Source organism: Camelus ferus, chromosome 1, assembly GCF_009834535.1.
Source record: "Camelus ferus isolate YT-003-E chromosome 1, BCGSAC_Cfer_1.0, whole genome shotgun sequence".
NCBI classification, from domain to species: domain Eukaryota; kingdom Metazoa; phylum Chordata; class Mammalia; order Artiodactyla; family Camelidae; genus Camelus; species Camelus ferus.
In genome coordinates, this window is record NC_045696.1 from 104,480,401 (window position 1) to 104,502,538 (window position 22,138).

General features: G+C 47.4%; 1 protein-coding gene across 4 annotated transcripts in view; it reads right to left on the bottom strand.

Annotated features, from left to right (window-relative positions):
• The window catches only part of CLSTN2 (calsyntenin 2), a 578,332-nt gene that overhangs the window by 76,270 nt on the left and 479,924 nt on the right, over positions 1-22,138 (bottom strand). For all 4 annotated transcript variants that reach the window (XM_032487477.1, XM_032487479.1, XM_032487468.1 and 1 more), the window contains exons 7-8: positions 18,390-18,638; positions 10,518-10,639 (exon numbers count right to left, since the gene is read on the bottom strand). In XM_032487477.1, coding sequence (XP_032343368.1) covers positions 10,518-10,639; positions 18,390-18,638 — 371 coding nt within the window. The remainder of the gene's footprint in view (positions 1-10,517; positions 10,640-18,389; positions 18,639-22,138) is intronic.

Below are 22,138 nucleotides of genomic sequence, written 5' to 3' on the forward strand. Positions count from 1 at the left end.
AAGAAAGTGTCTGGCACAAAGTAAGAATGGAAATGATGTTCAGTTCAATTCTCCTCACTATACAGGGAATTCACAGTGATCAGTGTCTCTGCCTCGTGTCTCCTAAATGAGGGGGTTAGCATTAGAATGTGTGATTTTATATTAGGCTTCAATTTTGCCAATTTCTTGTCTTTCTACACTGTGAAAGTGACAGAGAGAAAAAATATATTTCATGTAACAAATGCAGACACTTGGGTTTGATGCCAAGGAGGAGTCTCCTTCCCCTCCCATTGGCACTCAAATCCCCAAAGCAGTCTAGAAAGACAGGAGCAAGGCACAGCCAGTGTGGTGACCGAGTTAAAGCTGCTTCCACTGGGACCACCTCAAGACTTGAGCATCTTATCAGTGAAACAGTGATTCGATTTACTAAGTATTTATAATTGTGTTGACATTGTTTTCTTCTTTTTAACAGTAAAATGAGAGACACTGGTTTTAAATATGTATTACAGGATGCCTACTGGAAAAAAAAAAGTGCATGTGTTGCCTCTGGGCAGATGTACAGGCTAAGACACAAATAATGATTTCACGGGAGCAAAAGGAATTACTTAGCAGATGCTCATTTGGGAAAAAGAAACCAGAGAGGAGCCAGGGCTGCCAGCACAGGGAGAAAGGTTAGAACAATTCAGCATCTTTGATTTGTTTAAATCTACCAGTGGCAGAGCCTTCTCTTTCAAGTCAGAATGAGAGAGCGGGAGAAGCCAGTGAAATTGCAACAGAGAATGATATTCCTGCAGCTCTCTCTTCACCAGGAGTCTGGATTCTCCCTTAGCACAGGCTTTTCAGAAGAAAAAGTAAGGAAGATCCTTTGAGTAATAATGGAAGTCCAACAGAGACTTGAGAAGCCAGCTCTTCAAGCAAATGTCTCAGGACGTATTGATAAGCAAGGCTCGGGAAACCCTCAGTGGGTTTGTGGAAACTATGCCCCCAGTATGACACAAATGGAATTATCTATTTGTCATGGGATATATTTTTTTATTGAAGTATAATTAATTTACAGTGTTGTGTTAGTTTTTATATTCAATAGCTTGTCATAACCTATAATGAAAAAGAATATGGAAAAGAATATATGTATATGTATAACCGAATCGCTGTGCGTCATGCGATGAAACTAGCACGACACCGTCGTGGGGTCTTACTGCTGGTTAGGTATGTGATCAGCCGCACTCACAGCCAGCAGCACTCATCTGTACCTCGCTAAACCTCTCTTTCTTCCCTTTACTCTCTGCACTTTTGTCTCTTGGCAGTTTCCCCCTTTTAGTCATGGGCCTGCCCCTGGAACTCTACAGGAGGCCCTTCTTCTCAATAATAGTAGCAGTGGCTATTTGCTAACTGCACACTGTAGATCAAAAACTCTGCCTGTGCTCTTGGGGCAAACCAGAACAGAGGGTTCATTGTGTGCTGGTTCCAGGGAGGAGGAAAGAGGAAGTGGGAGTGAGAGTCAGGGAAGGAGAACGAATCAGTACAAGGGGGAGGTTGTCAACGTCATGGCTGCGGCAGGGGCGTGTGGGGCGGGGAGGGGGTGTGGAGGGGGCTGGCTTCCCCCAGGACTCCTGAGAGGAGTACAAGGGGGAGCTGCCCAGAAATGCTCCCCACCTCCATGCCCATTGGCTGCTCCCGTGCCCTCTGGGTGAGGGGCGCTCCCAGGGCAGTCAGGCTGCTGCTCCTGGACTGTGCTCCCTGGAGCCAGCAGACTCCTCTTGCCTAGAAGCAAGCCCTGGGGCAGAAAGCTGAGAGCCCAGTGAGGTGTGAACTCGAGGGGAGACCTTCCAGTGAAGCAGCTTCTGTGCTTCAGGGGAAGGACAGGTATTATCTAGAGAATCTCATTTGCATATCCACTTGGTCAATTTTGAAGCTTCCAGGTGAGGCTCTGTCAAGAGAAAGAGGATTTTCTAAGTTGGTGTTAGCATTTTCAGAACCAAGCATAAAGGATTCAGTGTTTCTTCCCTAAAGGCAGAGAGCGATCTTTTCCACTTACCATGGCTGGCGATGGGGCTCGCACCACCTTCGGCTGGAAAAAGAATATGTCTTAGGGAAGAGGGAAAGGCTAAATCTGCCCCCTGGGATCCTAGACCAGAGGCTTGTGAGGAGGGAGTCTTGGTGAAAAGCAGAGCAGGCAGTGATGGGAGGTGCCAGAAGGCAGTGCCTCTTGTGCCCTCCCTCCTAGGGCCACATCTCCTTGGGAAGCGGCTGTGTAGAGATTGAAGCAGAGGTTCCCCATGCTGGGGTACAAAAGAGTCTCTGATCCATTCTGGAAATCTTGGCCCAGGGTCACCTCAGAACCATGTAGGGAGGAGGCAGCCTGAGGCAGCTCCAGGCCTCCCCAAGGCTCATGAATGATGTCTGTATTTCCTATTGCTGCTGTAAGAAATAATCTCCAACTTTGTGGCATAAAACAACACAGATTTCTTATCTTACAGGTTTGGAGGTCAAAAATCTGAAATGAGTCTTGCTGGGCTGCAGTCAACGTGTCGGCCGGGCTGCCTTCTTTGTGAAGACTGGAATGGGCAAGCTGTTTCTTCCTCTTTGTTTCCAGCTCATAGAGGCCCCCAGGCTGCCATTCTTTGACTGGTGGTCCCACATCACTCTGACCTCTGCTTCCTGTCACATCTTCTCTGACTCTAACCCTCCTGCCTCCCTCCGATAAGGACCCTTGTAGTTACACTGGATCCATCTGGATAACCCAGGGTAATCTCCCCAGATTAGGATCTTTAATTTAATCACATCTGTCAAGACCCTTTGCCATGTAAGGTGACATAGTCACAGATTTCAGGGATTCGGAGGTGGACATCTTTGGAGTTCATTGGTCTGTCTACCACAGATGGCTGGCTGGGGACCCTGAGGAACTCAGGTGAGGTGTTGGGGTGTGGAGGTCACCAGTCAGCAGAGATGGGACAGGATGAAAGGCTGTCAGGGATGGAGCTTTGAGGTGGAGGGAACACGGCTCAGGCAATGGGTGAAGTGGTGGGTTTTGGCATGCTGGTGCATTCTCTCAAGACAACAGACTGACCATGGGGCTGACCATGGCAGCAGTCACATTTCCAGAGAGCAAGAAATCCAATCACTGCCTAGTCCCGACCTGAGAGGACTGAGGGTGTCCTAGGTTGGTCTGAAGACCCTGCTCTGCCAACACCATGAAGCCACAGAAGCCACCTCTCTCCAAATGTCTAGAAGCTCTTGGACATGGAAGAGGCAGGGAGAGGGACTCTGAGAGAAGTAGGGGCTTGTCAGGGGCCCTTACATATTACAGAGAAATGCAGAAGTGAGAGTCACTGTATTTCTGACTCTCCCCACATCCATTTTCCATTCAGAAAAACTCTGCAAGTTGGCATCTTAGAAAAAGTCATTTGGGATTCTGCGTAAAGGAGAGGCAAAAGAGGTTCCTGAGATTCTGCCACCCCTCTGTGTGGGACACATGTTCCTAAAGGAAGGCAGGTCTCGCTGAAGGCTGGTGTACAGGGCAGCACGGTGAGCGGGGTGGCATCACTGTGTTAGGAGAAACACGGCCAGCACATCCAAGAGTTAGTCTTGAACTGCGGAATTAGAGTACTGACAATGCCTAATTATTTTGCTCACTAAGAGGACTGGTCTGGACTGGACTGACCATTCTCCAATTAACTCCTCGGCGCTTGGCTATAACAGTGATTGAAAGAACCCATCTGACTCCCGGTGTGGCTGGAAGAGCAGATCCGGGTAAGCTGATTTCCATCATTCTAACACGCTTTCCTCATCAGGAATAAAGGATTTAGCCTCTTCCAGGAGCTTGAGGATTCTATGCAAGTAGAAGGGACTTAATGGGCAAAAGCGTTGGCCTGACAAATGTGAGTATTTGGCTCAAATCCTGGCTCTGCCATTTGCTTCTGGGGGAGCGTGGGCCTGTGACTTACTCTCTCCTTTCTGTGGGGGGAAGGAAGACCACCCGGGGAAGGGCCCCTGCTCCACTCGTGCCCGTCCTTCCCTCTGGGTGTGGTGAGGGGCCACCGCGGACCAGACCTGCTCCCTGCTCCCTTGCCACTGGGCATCCAGCATCCTTCACGGGGTGGGGAGCAGGGGGCTGGGACAGGAAGGGCTTAGAAAGGACAAGAGGGCCTCACTGAAGAAGAGCCACACTTCTCACACGGTCTTGTTATGGTGTGGCTTTCCTGTGTCCCCATGATAGTGGGGTTTTCTTTGTTTTGTTTTGTTTTGTTTTTGTTCTTTATCAGCGACCAGAGTATAAAGAACAGAACATTTGTTTGGTCTGATGATGTATGTTTTTAAATGAGAAAATCTTAAAAAGTGGAAGATCTCCTATAAAAATCCGATTTCCTACTTCTGAACACTTGGAAGTGCAGCATCAGGTCTGGATTCAGGGTGGCCTGGGGTGGCGTGGTGCTGAGTCTGAACGAGAATCCGCCTCACCCAGCCAGGCAGCCGCACTCACTTCGGCTGCTTCTCCCGTCCATAATTATTAGAGTTTGAAACTCTCGCAGGAGAATGCTCCCCAGGGCCCCCAAACTAGGGGGCCATGGGCTCCTGGGGCTCCTGGGGCAGGGTCATTTGTGTCTTTCTTCTCTTGCCCTGGTGAGAAGTTACAGGTTCTGGCTCAGAAAAGGCACTGGTCAGCAGGCTGGATCTCACTTCCGCTCCCTATGCTCCTGGCGATTTTTCAGAGACGCCTTCTTTCCCTTGTCAGAGCTTGGGGCGCCTGTCCTCTTGCCGGTCCATTAAGGCTTTCACATCAGCTGTGTCTTCCAATCCGTGAACACGCTAGAAAACATCAGCGGGTCCCCCTCCCAGCACCAGCAAGTCCAAAGGGAAGATCATTAGAATTCGTGATGCTGAGTCAACCATATCCAGATAATATTAAAGTCGGGAGGGGCTGCCAATTAATAAACCTTTCCTGTGTGAGCTGGCAGCTGGGCCTTCTCCTCCGCTCCTGTCTGGGTTTGCACATGACTTAACCGCAGGCTTGAGGGATTTGCATTAGCAGATCATAAGTAAATACCTCATTAAAACAACAATCTCCTCATTGTTACGATCCCTTTTCAAGAGGTGCACTGGATTGCCGGGGCATTTCTTGGGGTTGCCCGGAAATGGATTTTGGAAATGGATTTACCCGGCAGACCGTGTGCCCTGGCAAAGGCCTTCTGAGGTGTGGGGCAGAGGGGTGGGGCTTTGGAGGCACGCAGCTCCTCTGTGACAACCGTCACACCCCCGGGGCACACACCTGAAGTGCGATGTGGTGCCATCCCTGCCTGTCAGGCCCTAGTTTCTCTGCATGCAAGCCATATCTGTCAGGTGCTAGATCTGCTGGCTGTGCAGAGAGGAAGGGGGAGACCCTGATTCACTCTCAGTCCCTGCTACTGGCCCCATCTAAGCAGCCTGGTCCCATTTGCTTAAATGATGCATTTTATGAACATCATACTAGCATTCCTTACATTTATATCACTAAAATTCTCAGTCTTCTATTGTGTAACAAAACGCTTTGATTGTGGCCCATTCTTCTGGGAATAAATTACCAACTCAATAACATGCTGTAAAAAGCTTCCTGGTATTTAATTCCTACCTGCTCCTCTACACTGGGGTCCTAACACCTGCTAAAACCATATACAAGCTCCTGAGTCCCTGTCTTTGGAAGCAGAAGACTTTCACTTTAGTCTCCTTCGCCTCCTGAGTCTCAAAAAGGTTGGCTCAAGAGTGAATGATTAGGAGTAAACCAGAAAGAGAAAGAAAAATACCATATGATAATACCATATATGTGGAATCTAAAAAAAAAAAAAAAAGAAAGATAAAAAGGATACTATGAACTCATCTACAAAACAGAAATAGACTTGCAGACATAGTAAACAATCTTATGGTTACTGGGGAAAAGGGGTGGGAAAGGATAAATTTGGGAGCTTGAGATTTGCAAATGCCAGCCACTATGTATAAAAATAGATAAAAACCAAATTGCTTCTGTATAGCACAGGGAACTATATTCAATATCTTATAGTAACCTTTAATAAAAAAGAATATGAAAACGAATATATACATGTATATGTATATGTATGACTGGGACATTGCGCTGTTCACCAGAAATTGACACACTGTAACTGACAATACTTGAATTAAAAATTTTTTTTTTTTAAAGAGTGAATGATCAGGGAAGGTGAAGATGTAGAAACAAAGACTAGCGATTGGCCTGGGAAACTGGGAACAATTGAGACTCTGAACCAGCCACAGAGCATAGTCACCGAACTCCCAGTTTCCTGAAAGACCTAGATAAAAGTCTGACACACATTCCTAAATTGCTTTTACAGGAGTCAGATCCCCCAGATGAAAACTGCTGACCAAAAGCATGCAGACCCCAGACTGGTTGAAACCAGAAGATTGGTGATACTTGAAATTTCACCTTGAGGCAAACCAACCTGAAAATTGTGCACAAGCTGATCACGCATCCTAAAGACCCCTCCCCCTGCCTTTAAAAACCTTTCCCTGAAAGCCTTCCAGGGGTTCAGGTCTTTTGAGCATGAACTGCCCATTCTCCTGTTTGGTGCCCTGCAATAAACGCTGCACTTTCTTTCACCACAACCAGGTGTCAGTAGACTGGCCTTACTGCACGTGGGTGAGTGGACCCAAGTCCATGCTCAGTAACACTGTCGAAGTCTTCCCTTTCCACACCATCTTGTGCCCTGACACACGGAAAGCTGACAGTCCCTTGAAGATGGCCCTCCTGCCCGTTCTCTGCCTGCTTGGCTGCCTGGCTCCACACCTCCGGGCCCTCTCATCCCCTCCCAGAGGCTCTCCCAGGCCCTTACCCTTCGGCCTATGGCAGGTGGCCCTGGAATGGGCTCCCACTGCCTCCACCCGACCCCCCACCTTCTGCCCCAACACATATCACATAGGATTGTACATATCACATAGGATTGTCTGTCTATGTGTTTGTCTGTCCCATGATTGCAGATACGCCCAGAGAGCAGAGGTTTTATCTTAGCTGCTGATCCCTGGTACCCAGCACAGAGCTTTGCACATAGTTTGTGATCAGGATAAATGAGGTTCAAGTTGTGGTCAGGATAAATGAGGTTCCATCAGGCAGTATGTATACAGAATATGTATTATGCTTCTGGAATCCCTGAAGTGGGCCAGGAATTTTAATACACACCGTACATTAGACTGGCTTGAGCCCTTTCTGGCCAAGGCCAGAAAGTTTTGTAATAGTTACAAAGGTACTGGTGGTAAATTCAGCAAGATCTTTGCTATAATACAAGAAGATCAAAGCTGAACGTTTGAGATCCAGAGAGTAAAAAAATGACAAAATTTTAGAATTTTAAAAATGCTCCCTAAAAATGAATCAAAAGATCAATTAATCACCAGGAGGTCTTAAAAGATCTCTGATTTTTCTTCTCTTCTTCCTTTTTTTCCCTTGCTCACTTCATCTCTCCTTTCTTTTGATCTCAGCACCCGTTCATTGTCATGCAAACATTTACTGGGTACCAACTGTGTGCCCAGGACTGTCATGTGCATTGAGGAGTTGGAGAAAGTAGGACCCAGTCCTGCCCTCCAGGACCTCAGCACAAAGTGAGCAGGAAGGCAGGACAAATGGGTAACCAGGGTACAGTAAGTATTGGGATGGACTCTGCATGGAGTGTGGGGAGCACAGGGGAGAGGCAGACTACTCAGGGAGTGATCCAGGATGGTTTCCTGAAGGAGGAGGCTTTATCAGGTATCCCCAGTTTGGGGATTAAGTGATTTATACCCGAGAAACTTCTGGTTAAGTTTCTGTCTACACAGGAAGCTGAATAGGGGACAGAGGAATCTGGGCTGCCCTATATATACCACTGGATTGCTAGCATGAATGTGGTGGAGGTTTCCTACATCCTAGCCCCTGTGGCTCCTTCCAGAAGGAGGGCAACTGTCCAAGTGAGCTGGCGCTTCTGATCATCAACAGGCAGCCTTTACAATTTTTAAAACTTAATTCCTTTAGTAGAGGAATGCTATAGACTGAATTATGTCCCCACAAAACGCTCATGTTGAAGCCCTAACCCCAACAAGGCTCTATTTGGAGACAGGGCCTCTAGGAGGTAATGAAGGTTAAATGAGGTCCTAAGGGTGAGGCCCTAACCCAATAGGGCTTGTGCCTTATAAGAAGAGAAAAAGGCACCCAAGCTCGCTCTCTCCATCACGTGAGGACACAGTGAGAAGGCCGATGTCTACAGCCAGGAACAGGGCCCTCACTGGGGGCTGGAATTGGCCAGCACCCTGATCTTGGATTCCCAGCCTCTAGAACTGTGGGAAATAAATGTCTCTTGTTTAAGCCACTTGGTTATGGCAAACCAAGCTAAGACAAGGAAGACAGGGCTTAAACAAAGTGAAGATGTGACAATTTCATAAAGTTTCATTTATGAAGACCATAAACATTTTGCTTGTTGCATAATTCCTGATCTCTAAATTAAAATTTTTCAATTTAAAGATGAAACCATTTCAAATTTTCATTAGCACGCTCGCCAAAGATGCAGCATAGCATAATGGAAAAGGCAGGTCCTAGGCATGATTTGCTGTGTGATCGTGTGTAAGTTACTGGGCCGTGGTCTCCGGCTTCATATCATCCACCAGGCAGGACTGGGGCTGAGGGGAGGGTGAGCCCACTCACACAGCCTGCCTGGCACAGAGCAGGCATCCAGGAATGGTAGTAAATGAGACCAGAGTAGTTTGGAAGGCACTCAGTGACTCTCAGTCCCTCCTTAAATTCACCACGTTGGGAACAGATTTCAGAAGCCATAGATTCACTGTATCTTTATCTGCAGAACCAGAATTCCTTCTTCCCCTCTTTTACATTCCAAACCCTGTGACTTCATTTGCCTGCATCACTGCTTCTCAATCCCATCTTAGAAAATGCTGCAGGGCATCTATAAGGATCTCAGCCAGTGTCGCAATGTTTTTATTAAAAACCCACACACTCTGGAATTTATTTTAATTTACCTCAATTCATGTTATATATTTTAAAACATCCCATCTAAGCCATATGGCACTTTAAAAGGTAGCTGAAAGATTGCTGGGAAATCAAAGAAACAATGTCAAGATAACATAATTTCTGCAAGACCCAGAATTCCTAATTCAGAGGAACATATATTAATCTGGATGCCACGTTTCCCAAACCCCAGGGTCCATGAGGGTCAGATTTACTGGGAACGGACTAGGCAGTTGCCCCTAGGCTTCCTCAAACACCTTTCCCATCAGCCTGGCTTCCTAGACCTTGTCACATTGCCTGATGTTCCACCATTGAGACATTCCCTGAGGTTAATGAATCTCTCTTTTAAAGAGCACATGTCTATTCTTCTGCATGGAGGAAAGAGGGTAGCAATCATTCTCAACTCAGCGGAAATGAGTTCGTTCTGGCAAGCTTCCAGTAACACATGCTGAGATCAACCCTACTGGGGGCCTGGGGGCTTAAGTGGTAAAGGGGGATGGTGGGGTAGACACAGGTAATGGGCAGAGAGAAGGGAAAAGATTGTGAAATATTCAGCTCTAGATGAGGTGAGGCAGGTAGCACACACAGGGGCTCTTGGAGAGAGAAAAGAAGACTGAGGGTCCTAGAAGCTCTCAGAATATGGATTGGGTAGAAAGAAAACAAAAAGAGATGCTGGGGCCCCAAGCAGTAGAATGAGCATCGCTTCATCTGCCTCATTAAGCAGGACCCGTTCTCCAACTCTCTTCTCTGCCTGCTGCTGCTCTCCCTTTAGAAAACGTAAAACCACTGAACAAAATTGGCGCAGCCCTCCTCAAATCTAAGCAGGGGCCAACCCTAGGCTTGCTGCACTGATGCTTCTTCAGTGGCACAGCCACCCAGAGAAGTGCCACCTCCCCACAATCTCAGCGCAGCACAGCTCTCGAAACAGACACTTCAAAGCTTTTGATTCAGACTAGACACTTCATCTGTCATTGACAAGTGCGACACAGTGGCCCTTGTGATCACAAGCCATGATGCTCTGGAGTGAGTCATAGATTTTCCCACTTCGGAAAAGAGCAGGCACTGCTCACAGGGCACTGGGTCACTGTTGACTTCAAAGTCCTCGGGCCCCTGTTCTCAATCTGTGTCACCAAAAGAGAGGCTGCACTGTCACCCAAAGGAGATAGTAGGGCCTCAGAGAGAAGACACGGAGCATTTATGACATAAAGATCATAAACTGGGGCAGGGGATCAGAGGGTCGTTTTCCCAGCAGCTCCACGTGGAGCAAGTCGACCAAATGCATGCAGGCTGGCAGGTCCACTGATGGGGGTAGCATCCCAGCAGGGAAGCATGGCCCTCCCCACCTTCTACTGGGCTTTAAGGAGGCAGTGTCCATCCTGACTTTAAGATGCTGTGTGTCTCCCTGAGCTGATTTTCCCCTAAACCAGTAAGTGACCAGAACCTTGAGGTGTCCACCCACTGCCATGACCACTGGACCACACGCCCATCACTGCACCACACCCCCATCACTGCACGGAGGTGAGCGGCGGCAGGCGCGCGGTAGGGTTCCTACCTGGTCCAGCTTCCAGTGGAACTCCGCAGGGCGGAAGGTGTCAGCCTGGTCGAAATCCTTGCGCAAGAGAAAGACGAGGCGGCAGTTGTGCACGTACAGGGCATAGTGATGCCGGTTCATTTCTGAAAAGCAGAGAGAAAATTTGAAGGGAGGCAGAATCCCTTTGCCAGTCTCCACCAGAAGAGACTTCCCACTCCATCATGTTGTGCATCTCAAAGGCCAAACAGGCATTCTAGTTTCCTCTTTTACAACTGGATCTAATGAATGTTCTAGAACACTCATGGTGGAGCTCTCTGAAATGGAAGAGGATGATTCAAGAAAGTTCAAAGAAAAACTTCTGCTGAGAAGCCATCTGGGCTTTAAATACCAACCTAACTTAGATACTGCATCAGGCCCTGGTTCGCAGGCTCTTTGTGTGTGCGTGTGTGTGCGTGTGTGTGCGCGTGCATATGCTTCTGGGAGGGTCAAGGGGCCTCTCTGACAATCACATCAGCCACTTTAGGTCCTGTAACATAGTTGGCTTCTCCCAGAGTTCTGGACTTTTATTTCATCAGGCTTGACAGTGATAACCACAAAGCACATTTCCTTCTTTACCTAATCTGTGTTCAGCTGAGGGGAGCTGCCTTACTTTTAGTTGCTGGGAGGAGGGGACAAATTGATTTTTTTCAGCATTGGATATAGCTCCCTGACTTTCCAAAGTAAGGAATAAATACCTCTTTCCCCGTGCACAGACAACAGATGGGGACTTTTTCTCCCCTTATTAAAAAAAAAAACAAAACCCAAACCAAAGAAACAAAAATTGCCTTTCCTACTTAGAAAATCTCATAGGTCCCAATCATGATGTCCTGTAAGCACAAGACAGCAGCCACTGGGAGGGGAGGAGCAGTTAGTTGACCAGTACCCAGAGAAGTCACGTTGAATACACAGTAGCACACAGCGAAATCTAACACGAAGCACATGTTCCATAAATATTGGGTGAATGAGCCGGTGACCAGGTACAGCAGAAAGAGCATGGGCCCTAGATCCAGACAGACTTGGATGCTGAGCGCTGTATCTCTGGATGATGCTGGGAAAGTTATTTCGCCTCTCAGCCTCCTGAACTGCATCATGACGAGGATGCTGGATTATCCTAATATCTCATGAGAATGGGATATTGTGACTAAGTCTTGTATGTTTTGCACAAACCTTGCTCGTGAGTGGGAGGGATCAACACCAATCCCACTTCGAGGCACGGGCTCTGATTGGCTTCGGCCAAATAGGCTCACGTAAACCCTCCTGCCACAGTGACTGGTTTGGGACCCAGGCCCGAGCCCAGCAGTGCAGGCCATTCTGGCCTTGGGCCTTCTGCCAAGAAAGTGACTCAGTTCAGGCCGATGACTCTGGAGCTTTTCTGAATGGTTCTGGGGAAGAACTCTATTTCAGCAGGAAGCAAATAGAAGAGACTCCCCCCTCTCTCTAGAAGCTGTAGTATATAACTGGGAGCCGCTGCAGTCATATTTACTAACATGAAACTGATATAATATATATATATGGTGGCAGATCTGAAAAATTGTAGAGAAAAGGCTCTAAGACCTTGATCACTCTTTACCTGGAGCTGTCATAGCTCTGGACATTTTTAGTTATAAGAACCCCACATTCCCTTTATTATTTTTGTTCTAATCATCTGATATCAGTTTGATCTGTATTTCCTGTTCCTTGTAACTGAAAGCATCTTAATTGATACAATGAGGAAATGTGTGTAAAGCATCTGCCCAGAGCAGATGCTCAACGACTGTTAGTTATTATAAGGACTATTACACTGCCTCGTGACCATGACAACATAACAAAGTAGTGTCAGATGCTGTTTTCACAAAAGCATCATGTTCTTCAAGATGCAAGGAAAAGATGGAAGGAAGGAGAGTGGTCAGTTGCCAAGTATGGCAGGGTTGGCCAAGGCCAATGTTCAGGTGACCACTCAGCCTTTGCATTGATGAAACACCCGGGTCTGGTTATGGAGGTTTTGCTAAATATTTCCAGTCTCCCTCACTATTGCCTAATTGATTCCCTATAGTTTCTGTTGATAACTGTCAGGAAGATATAGAGAGAAGACTTCTCCCTTTTAGTTTCCTTTGGAGTCAGGAGAAGTTGTGGTGAGGAGGCAGAGGAAGAATGAAAGGACAAGGGGGGAGGGTATAGCTCAAGTTGTAGAGGGCATGCTTAGCATGCATGAGGTCCTGGGTTCAATCCCCAGTACCTCTTCTAAGAATAAATCAATGAATACACCTTAATACCTCCCCCTACCAAAAAAAAAAAAAAAATAGAATGAGAAGACAGACCTCATGAGACATCTTGAGCATCTTCTGGCCTCCCTCCCCTGTCTTCTGTTAGCTGGATGCCTGTGGTCATCACCCACACCAGAGTAACTGGTTCCTCATTGGGCTGGTGACACGATACGCTCAGGAATCAGCTCCGCTTCTTTTCCTGTCCTTCAGTGTTGTCCCTGGCAGCTCCCCTCTCTCTCTTAGCCCAAGTCTCTGGCAGATTCTAAAGTCTTCCGGTCACTTGCAGATATTAAACTAGTCTGGAAGGGTTCTCCCCAAATTAAATACTAGTGTCTTATCAGTTAAAAGATCTCCCCTCTTCTCCACTCAGCCTTGACCCATGGCTTGGTGGCCACTGGTGGAGAAAGGATGAGGAAGGTTTGTTCTTTACTCCTTTCGTTCCTCAGTCTCACCCCCCAACCTCCTCCCAGCTCCAGTCATGGTCAGAGGCAGAGGAAGGCAGATAAGAAGAAAAGAGCCATTAGAGTTTGTCATTTTCCCAGGAATGTCAAATGTCCTCTGCCACAGTGGTGTCTATGTACAGGCTCCTTCATGAGTGCATTGGCTGACTTTTGGAGAGGCTCTGCAGAGACCACTCATGGCCACAGAAATGGGTCTGGGCCCTTGTAAAATATATTTTCAGCCCTTTCCTCCTCCCCTTACCACCCTCAACCCCCGCACCCTCAGTAAAAAAGGATCTGTTATAATCTTTACATAGGAATTGATCTGATAAGTGACACAGTCCCTTTCAGGATGGCTGGGACATGTGCCAGCTCCAGTCCCACGTGGTTGGCTCTTGCCCCTCCACACATCGTGTGAATGATTTTTTTACTAGTCGGCATTTCACGTTTCCCTTCAGCTCCTGCTTTCTCAGTAATTTCTCTTCCCCTACATCTGCTTCTCCTGCCAGGTCCCCCCTTCCTGGCATGCAGCCCTCTTGGCTCTAACCTTGACCATTTCTGAACACCCATTTGATTCACAGGAATAAGAATGGAAACAACTGTGTTCTGCCAAACTGTAGTAGGGCACCCCTTCCCCCTGCCGCCCCCTCCCCTCACCCCACCATTGAGGCAGCCCCCATCAGCCTCTTGGCTTCAGACTCACTGGGCAAGAGTCAGGCCCAGCTTTCACGTACCCTAAACTCCTGGGACATAAGTCAGACCTCCCCAGAACTCTCCTGCACCAGTCTGGAGCGGATCTAAGAGTGTTTGCAGCTCAGCCCACAGGCAGCTGGGAGTGAGGTTCCCACCTCCTCTCTACCTCAGACAACCTCAGTCCCTCTGAGTGGTCTTCCGGGCAGCTCTGGAACCGTGGGAGCACCCCCTCCTTTCCCAGCAGGCTGGGGGACCAGGCTGGCACCTCTGCCTTTATCACTTGGTGGTTGCTGGACCAGGCTGGCCCCTTTCTCTTGGAAATCACTGTATCAAAGTAGCTAGCACTGCACGTGGTACGTACCATTCAGTGCTCTCAGATGAAACTCAGAGATCGCAAGAGGGCTGTGTGCCAGGAAGTGGGGATCCCACAGGAGGAACAGATGTGTGTGGGGAGAGGAGTTTCTGAGAGTGGGCAGGAAGGAACATCACTCACACCAGGAAAGAAGAGATAAGGGCTAACAAAGGTGGGCTTGGAGGGGGCACAAGTGCCCCATGCAGCATCCTTGCGGTAGAGCCATCGCTATGTTTATGTTGGTTATGTTCACCTAACCTTGTTTCCTTTGCTCCTAGACACACAGCTTAACTCATATCACTGTTTCCCTCATGGTTAGGTGGGGACTAGTGATCAAATTCTGGCCAAAAAGGTGTGACTGGGTGAGGCATGGAGCTTTCTGGTCTAGCTAATAAAACCCTTCAGTGTTCAAGTGTCTATTCTAACTTTTGTTCTGTGGTTGAAAATGGCAGCGACAAATGATGGAAGGATCTTGGGTCCCTGAACGTCTAAGCAAAGCTGAGCATCCTTATCCCGTAGCCCCACCTGGGGCTGCCAGACAATGGCACGTGAAAAAAAAAAAAAAACAAAAAAACTGATGAAAGAGTGTTAGTCACCGAGACAGTTTTTTGTGGTGGTGGTGGTGATAGTGGCTTTCTTTCTTACTTTTTTTTAAAACTACAATTAGCCCTTGATGGCTAATCAATTCTGTTATCCAACTATTTATAAATTACTTCATAAGAGGCCAGCATTGGTAAGTTTTACTTAGTGGACAAGACCAAAACCAGTGCAATCTTTACCAAGGGCGATTTGGTAATAGCCAATCAACAGCCTTCCTAACATTTATATTCTTTGACGCAGTAACTCAGCTTCTGGTCAGGAAATAATCAGAAATATCCATACAAGAATGCCTACTAGGTGTTTACAAGACTGCCTATTGCAGCATTGTTTCATTTGCATTTAAAAGGAGACAATCTAAATGCCTAACAAAAGTGAGCCAGTTAAATAAAGGATAATAAAGTCTCATGACAAAAGACGGTCACGTAATTCATATTTTTAAGAGTATTTTATCACATAGAGAAATGATCTGGATACATGTAATGTTACTTAACAGAAACATAACAATAGTATCACATGTGTCATAAACAATAGATTAAAATTGTAAGGACAATCTACATACACATGGAAATAAAAATAAGATTTCTTTTTTTTTTTTAAATAAGATTTCATTCGGTAGTGAAATACACAAACTGTTATCAGAAAATATCTCCAAATATTAGGATTTTAGGTGGTGTGTGTATTCTTTTATTTCTTTGTGTGTTTTTTAGGTTGCCTGCTTTAAACACGGGTTGCTTTTATAACTTGAAAAAAATGTTTCTGATATATAAAAGCCCTAATTAAGCTTTAACTTATTCCTGATAATTTTTTATTTAGGATAAGGAGATATTTATAGGTATTTTTTTTTAAGTCAGAGGAATTAGAGAAAAATCTTCCCCATCTTTTTTTGTGCCAATGCTGAGCCGATTTGCAAGTGTTACTTTATGCTGAGGCCAAAGTGCAACAGAGCCAGGTCTTGCTAGTTTCAGGTGCCCAGGTTGGTGTTGGGGGCGCTGTTCTGATGGAAGTGAGGCATCATCGTCTAAGGTGGAGTTTTCAGCCGTGACTGCACAAAAGAATCCCCCAGACTCTGACTTACTGAGCTGGGGCGGGGCACTGGCATCTGGGCATTTTCACAGGGTCACCACGTTGTTCTAGTGCACAGCAGGGTTCAAAGCCGCTGATCCAGTAGCACGAGCCTGGAATGCGAGCTAGAGGACTAAGCCTGGAATGCGGGCTAGAGGACCTGGCCTGTTTCTTTGGTAATCGCTTGTGTTTTCCTGGGCCAGTCGGTCAATCTTTCACATTCTAATTTCCTCCTCTGTAAGACGGAACCTTTATATTGGTCTGACCTGCCTCCCAGGGGTATTTGATACATTTCCGAAAGGACTACATGTGTGTGACCGCTAACACCAGCTGGGGCCGCTTTGCGTTTTCGTATGTTTGCTGCTAAGCCTTGTCTCCTTGATGCTGGCTCTTGGATCACGATGGGAGCGTCCCGCCAGGCACTGCAAAGATGGAGCCACAGAGTGATTTCTGGGGTCCTGGACTGAGCTCTGAACCCAGTCCCAAACCTCAGGGAGGTCTGCAGGGTCCTTCCTGTATGAAGGACCCAGGAAATCAATCCTTGGCCCTGGCTCTGACATAGACTTGCCGTGTGACTAGGAAAAGCAAGGCAATTCCCTCTGTCTCGGTTTCTACATCCGGAAAATACATTAACATTTATTTCAAAGATTGATTGAAACAGGAGGATAATGTGGAATAAAACCAGGAATAATAATAATAACAACATCGGGTAGATTAGTGGAGCATTGGTTTTATATCTGATGCTAAGTGATTTCATACATTATTTCATGTGTATTTCCCCCATTTTATATATGGGGAAACTGAGTCTCAGTGAGATTAGCAATTCCTCCAAAGCCACATCTTAAATAGTGGCAAAGCGGAGATGCGAACTTCGGCTGTCCAGCAGCGGAGCTGAGCCGTCAGCCTTTCTTCTATCCTGTCTTCTCACTGCAGTATCTGCTGTGGTGATCATTTATTTGGAGGTTTAACAAGAGTAGCATTTGAAATGGGAAATTGTGGAATTATAATTTAAGAGAATTGTAAAAATCTGCATAAGATGTCAGAGTATTTGTGTGTGTGTGTGTGTGTGTTTGCCTGTGGGGTGTAGTGGGCAGAGTGTAGGGTTGGAGTTAGCTGGATCTCAGCTTACATTCCAATCTTGTACTTGCTGGTAATAACTTGGGACTAGTTACTTATCTGTGCTCTCAGGGATGTTTCCTTATCCTTAAGACAGGAAATAACAATGCCTTGATAAAACTGTAGAGATGTGAGGCATTGTTTGAAATAGGAAGAACTAACGCATATTGTACTTCCTGTGTGCCAGGTACTGTTCTAAAACCCTATCCCTGCATTAAGTCATTTGATCCTGATAAAAACCCTACGAGGTAGGCAATTCTGTAATGTCTGATATAGGAAAGTGAGGCCCAGAGAAGTTAACCAACTTGCCCAAGGTCACACAGCCAATAAGTGTGTGTGTTGGGGGAGTGCTTTTAACCACAAAGCTGTTATCAACTTTAAAAAAAATGCACAACATGAGAGCTGCGAGTTGAGTTTCATTGGGGGCAAAATGAGGACTATAGTTTGGGAGAAAGCTTCTCAGCTCTGAGGAACTGCTCCAAAGAGAGGAGGGGAGGTATATATATATATATATATATGATTTTAGTAAAGGCGGGGATACATGCAGTCAAGCACACATTTTGGCAGAAGGTTGCTGCTAGTCACGAGGAGCAGATGTCTGTTAATGATTTTAGTGCTTTTCTAGACACGAGAAAATGCAAGAATTTGGGCTCATAAAACCTTCTGAAAGTATCTAACTATGTGAAGGTCTGTTCTGCCAGTTTTCCCAGAGCACAGAGGGCCTCATTCCTGATCTCTGCCCCGAGCTCCTTTCAGGGTGTGTTAAAGTCAGTGACTGCAGCGAAAGGCTCGTGACTTCATTCTCGTAGAGGCAGATGGTGAGTGACGATTTTCAGCTGGCACCGTGACCTGCCTTACACAGGCTCGCATGCTGAAAATGCCTAGCAAAGCTTAGCTATCATTGCTACACACGGCAGTGATTTTCAGGCTACTGTGGTAGATGAGCAGGACACTTTTTGTCGAAAATAAACTTTTGGAAATCTATATATAAATACAGTGAAGACGGAGCGGCTTTACTTGAAGTAAGGATGAAGCCTCCTCCCCCGCCCCCACCTCACATAGAGCAGCCCCAAGGTACTTCTGGGGAGGCTGGGGTTCTGAAGCATCCAGCCTGAAAATCACCAATCCTAGCTTTTGCGTTCTTTGTGTCTGCGCCTCTACCCCTGTCTCTTGGTCCTGCTGTTCCCCAAGCCCAGAAAATCAAAAGCCAGAAAACCAGAGACCAGAATATTTTCCCAGGGCTCCTCTCAAGCTCCTGCTTTTGTCCCACGCCCTCAGTGGCCGTGGCCATGCCCAACCTGCTGGGACATAATGGGAAGCTGCCAGGAGGGCTGGATGCGAGACTCACCAGTTTTATCCGAGTTGCAGAGGATGGTTTCCTTCTCCGCTCTCAAGCCAGGGCTGGGGCCGTGCTTCATCCACATGGTGATGGTGAACTGGTCCGTCAGGTTCTTGGGCACAACCCCGTCCGGGATCTTGGCGCCCTGCCTGCCGTCAAATTTGAAGATCATCTCGCTGCTGTCCACCAGCAGTCCTGCAGTCCAGTTGGTGGCTGCGCTGGGGGACGGCAAGAGGTCGATGATGCCAGATGAGGCTCCTGTGGGGGATGCGGACAGAAAGAACAAAGGGTCATTCCTCCAGGGTGGCTGTCCTCACCTGTCTTCTGCTCCTGGGTCACAATGAACTGCTAGGTGTACTTAACGCAGAACTAGGTGCTCAACCCTGAGCTCGGTGACTTGAGAAAAAGAGGATTAAATACCATCATTGCCCAAGTTGCTTATGATCGGCCTGGGGAGGCATCAGTAACTTATAGACAAGAGAGCTGCATGGGGCAGGACAGTACAATTAACTACGGTGCAAGAAAAAAGTGCTGGAGGGATTTAGAGAAATGAGATTACCCTGGAGGCTTTGATAAGCGGGCCAGGGTTTGATTTGGATCAATGGATTCATTCATGTGCTCATCCATCCATTAACCTGTCAGCCATTTTCTGAGCACCGGCCAGGTGCCAAGACCCCTGCTGGGCACCGGTGAGGTAAAGATGAATCAGTGCAGTCCCTGACCTGGGGGAGCTCAGACCCAACAAACTGACAGACAGCGGGGATGCACTGTGATCAGGGCTGTGGTTGGGGAAAGTTCTAGGTCCGGATCCCAGGAGAAGGAGTGTGAGTCACTTTGCACTCACCACACTTTTTTCAAACCATCTGTTTAGGCCAAAGTGTACAGTGGTTGAGAACATGGGTTCTGAAGTCAGCAGAACTTGAATTTGATGCCTGGAGGCAGCCTGACTTGCTGGCCTTGTGACTGTGTGACTGTGACCAGTGACTTCACCTTTCCGACTCCTCAGCCCCTTCTCTGCTGTCTACCTCCCCCAGTTTTGTGGGGCCCGAGTGAGAGACCGCACCAGCGCTTGCCACACGGTGAACGGGGCTCACTCCGTGTTCCCCATAACTTTGTCACCATTACTACAGTTGTTATTTTTCCTGCTACCACGGTGATTCCAGGCTAAGATGTGAGCACTTTTACCTGAAGCAGTGGGAGTGTCATAGGCAGATCTATGCCTTGGGGGAGTCACACCAACAGCTTTGTGGAAAGTGGGGCTGTGGTGAACAGGAGCAGCTGGCCCAGGAGACAGGACAGCCCAGCTGGGAGGGTCTTTGGGCCACATGCACTGAAGTTCTGGTGCTACCAGCGGAGTTCTCCACATCCTTAGGGAGTCTAAGTTCTCCACATCCTCTACAGGGCTCGGCTGCTCAAGGGAGGAGAATGGCTAGGGGCTTCCTGATGCCAGGGAATAAGAACCAGGGAGTCCAAGGTGTGCCCGGTGCCGCGGGCCAAGTGTGTGGGGGCTCCCTCCTGGCAGTGCCCTGACCAGGCGGCCGTAAGTGGGTTTAATGGACAGCGGTGTGTGAATTACCTGCCATTGGTCAGGGATTGCTGGCCTTCTGAATTCTGTATATCAGAGCCTCAGCTCACCGAGAGACTACGATCCAAAGTCACCCACCACAAACATCTCCTACAGTTTAAACGACCCTTAAAAATCCCTTAAGAAGGTGCCATATTGGAAACCAATGTACGTCTTTGAAAATGTTTCCAGATTTCCCTCTAGCCTTGGTACAAATGCCCATTGGTTTGCAGTTGGAGGTTGGCTGTGTGATAAATATATATCCTTAGAACCAGATGCTCTGCTTAGCACTGTGAGAGGCTCGCCCTGGGAGAGGCCTCCAGGAACTGCAGTGTCTGAGAGGGTGGGAGACTCTGGTCTCTTAGATCGTGGTCACCCTGCAGCCTATGCTTATCCAGGGGAAGTGTGGGCAGTGCTGACTGCATTATTTACATGCATTTTTCTCGGGGTTTTTCCTGGTAGCATGCCTGACACATAGAAGGCACTTCAGTAATGTTTATAACTGCCTTTCCTTCTACCCAGTGTCTCCATGAGATGCTTCTGGCCACCTACCCAGTGCTCACATGGGCCTAACCATCCAGCCTCTAGTCCATGCCCTGCACCTCTCATCAATATTTACTTGTTCTCATCCGATGCTCCTGGAGCTTTATTTGATAACCGTTTTACTTATCTGATAAGCTAATTCACACTAATGGTTTAATTACTAACAAAGCCTGAAGAGTAATCACCCTCCAGAGGCATTTGAAAGAATCTATCAAGGTGGTAGCAGGTAGAGATCTGAGGGTGGTTTGGGAGTGGGAGATACATGGTCTTTGGAATAAGTTCATCTTCCCAGAATCCCCGAGAACAATGTGGCCTGGGAACAGCTTCTTTGACCCATAAGTGAATTGCCTCTGACACCGGGGTTTGTCCAGCATGACAACAGCCAGTGATTAGGGCACACACAAAGTGTGTGTCTGTTCCTGAAATTTCAGGTGGCCAGAGAGATGCAACTGAGCACACAGGACTCCTGACTTCTAGCTCAAGCTAATGCTGCCAACACGCTCCAGCAGAGCCCAGTACATAGGTGACTGGCGGCTGCTGAGGCCAGCTTCGCCACCACACAGAGCAGACAGGCCCGCACACGGCAGAATCAGGGCAGCCTTGACAGGCTCAGAACTTCACCCCTTGAGGGTCCTTTTTGACTATGGACCTTGCTGTTGTTAAGGAGCAAATGTTCTTATAGAATTCACACTGCAATTAACACCTCAGACTAGTGAAGGAGCTGATTGAAAATTTCCTTCAAAACAAGCCTGGATGGAGGGAGAGAGGCAAGTACCAGTGGGAGGTGATGGAGAGAAGACATAAGGAGGTTAGGAGGCAAAAATGGTTACATTTCATTCAAGGCCATCCTTGGTCAGGGTTATTTGATGCACACATATTTATGGAGCTTTATTTTTCAGCGTAACAGACCATTATTATTATTTTCCTTGGAACATTTTATTGGGCACTGAGTGAGTGCCAGACCCGAATTAAGTACTTCAATGTTTTTTCTTAGTTACTTATGTGTGGTGAATACTATTATGATTCCAATTTACAGATAAGAAACCTGAGGCTCAGTGAACCCAGAATCACAACCAGCCAGTGAGTAGATCCGTCATCAGGACTTGCGAGCTTCAAAGCCCACAACGCCCACTGCACCACCTCAATCAACCTGGAGGGAGATCTTGCAACCTCCTGCACATTTTGCAAATATGGAGACTGAGGGTCAGATAGGGGAGACTTGACCAAGGTCACATAGCCACAAACCAGCTAGAGGCAAGCGCTGCTCTCAGACACCCAGTAGTGTTCTTTCTACCACACAGTAGAGTGTGCTGCCCAGCCCAGCCCAGTTCCCAGGACCCCGCCTCCCTGTACAGCTGGCTCTCCACAGAGAGGTATGTTGAAGACAGCATGTGCCCTGGCAAGGCCATCGATGTGAAGTTCCCATGTCTTCCCTGGTGAGGGGAGCGGCATGCCACCCTGCCCAGCCTACAGATGTTGCCTCCCGGAAAGCATCACGCTACATTTAACCAGATGGTGCAGACATCCCCAGACTTAACAGATTGTATTTCATTTTTTGGTGCACTTAAATAAACTGAGAGAGATTTACTTTCTCCCCAAGTTCTCTCTTCTCCCCAAGGGATGCCGTGGAAAACAGTGGGTAAACAGGATG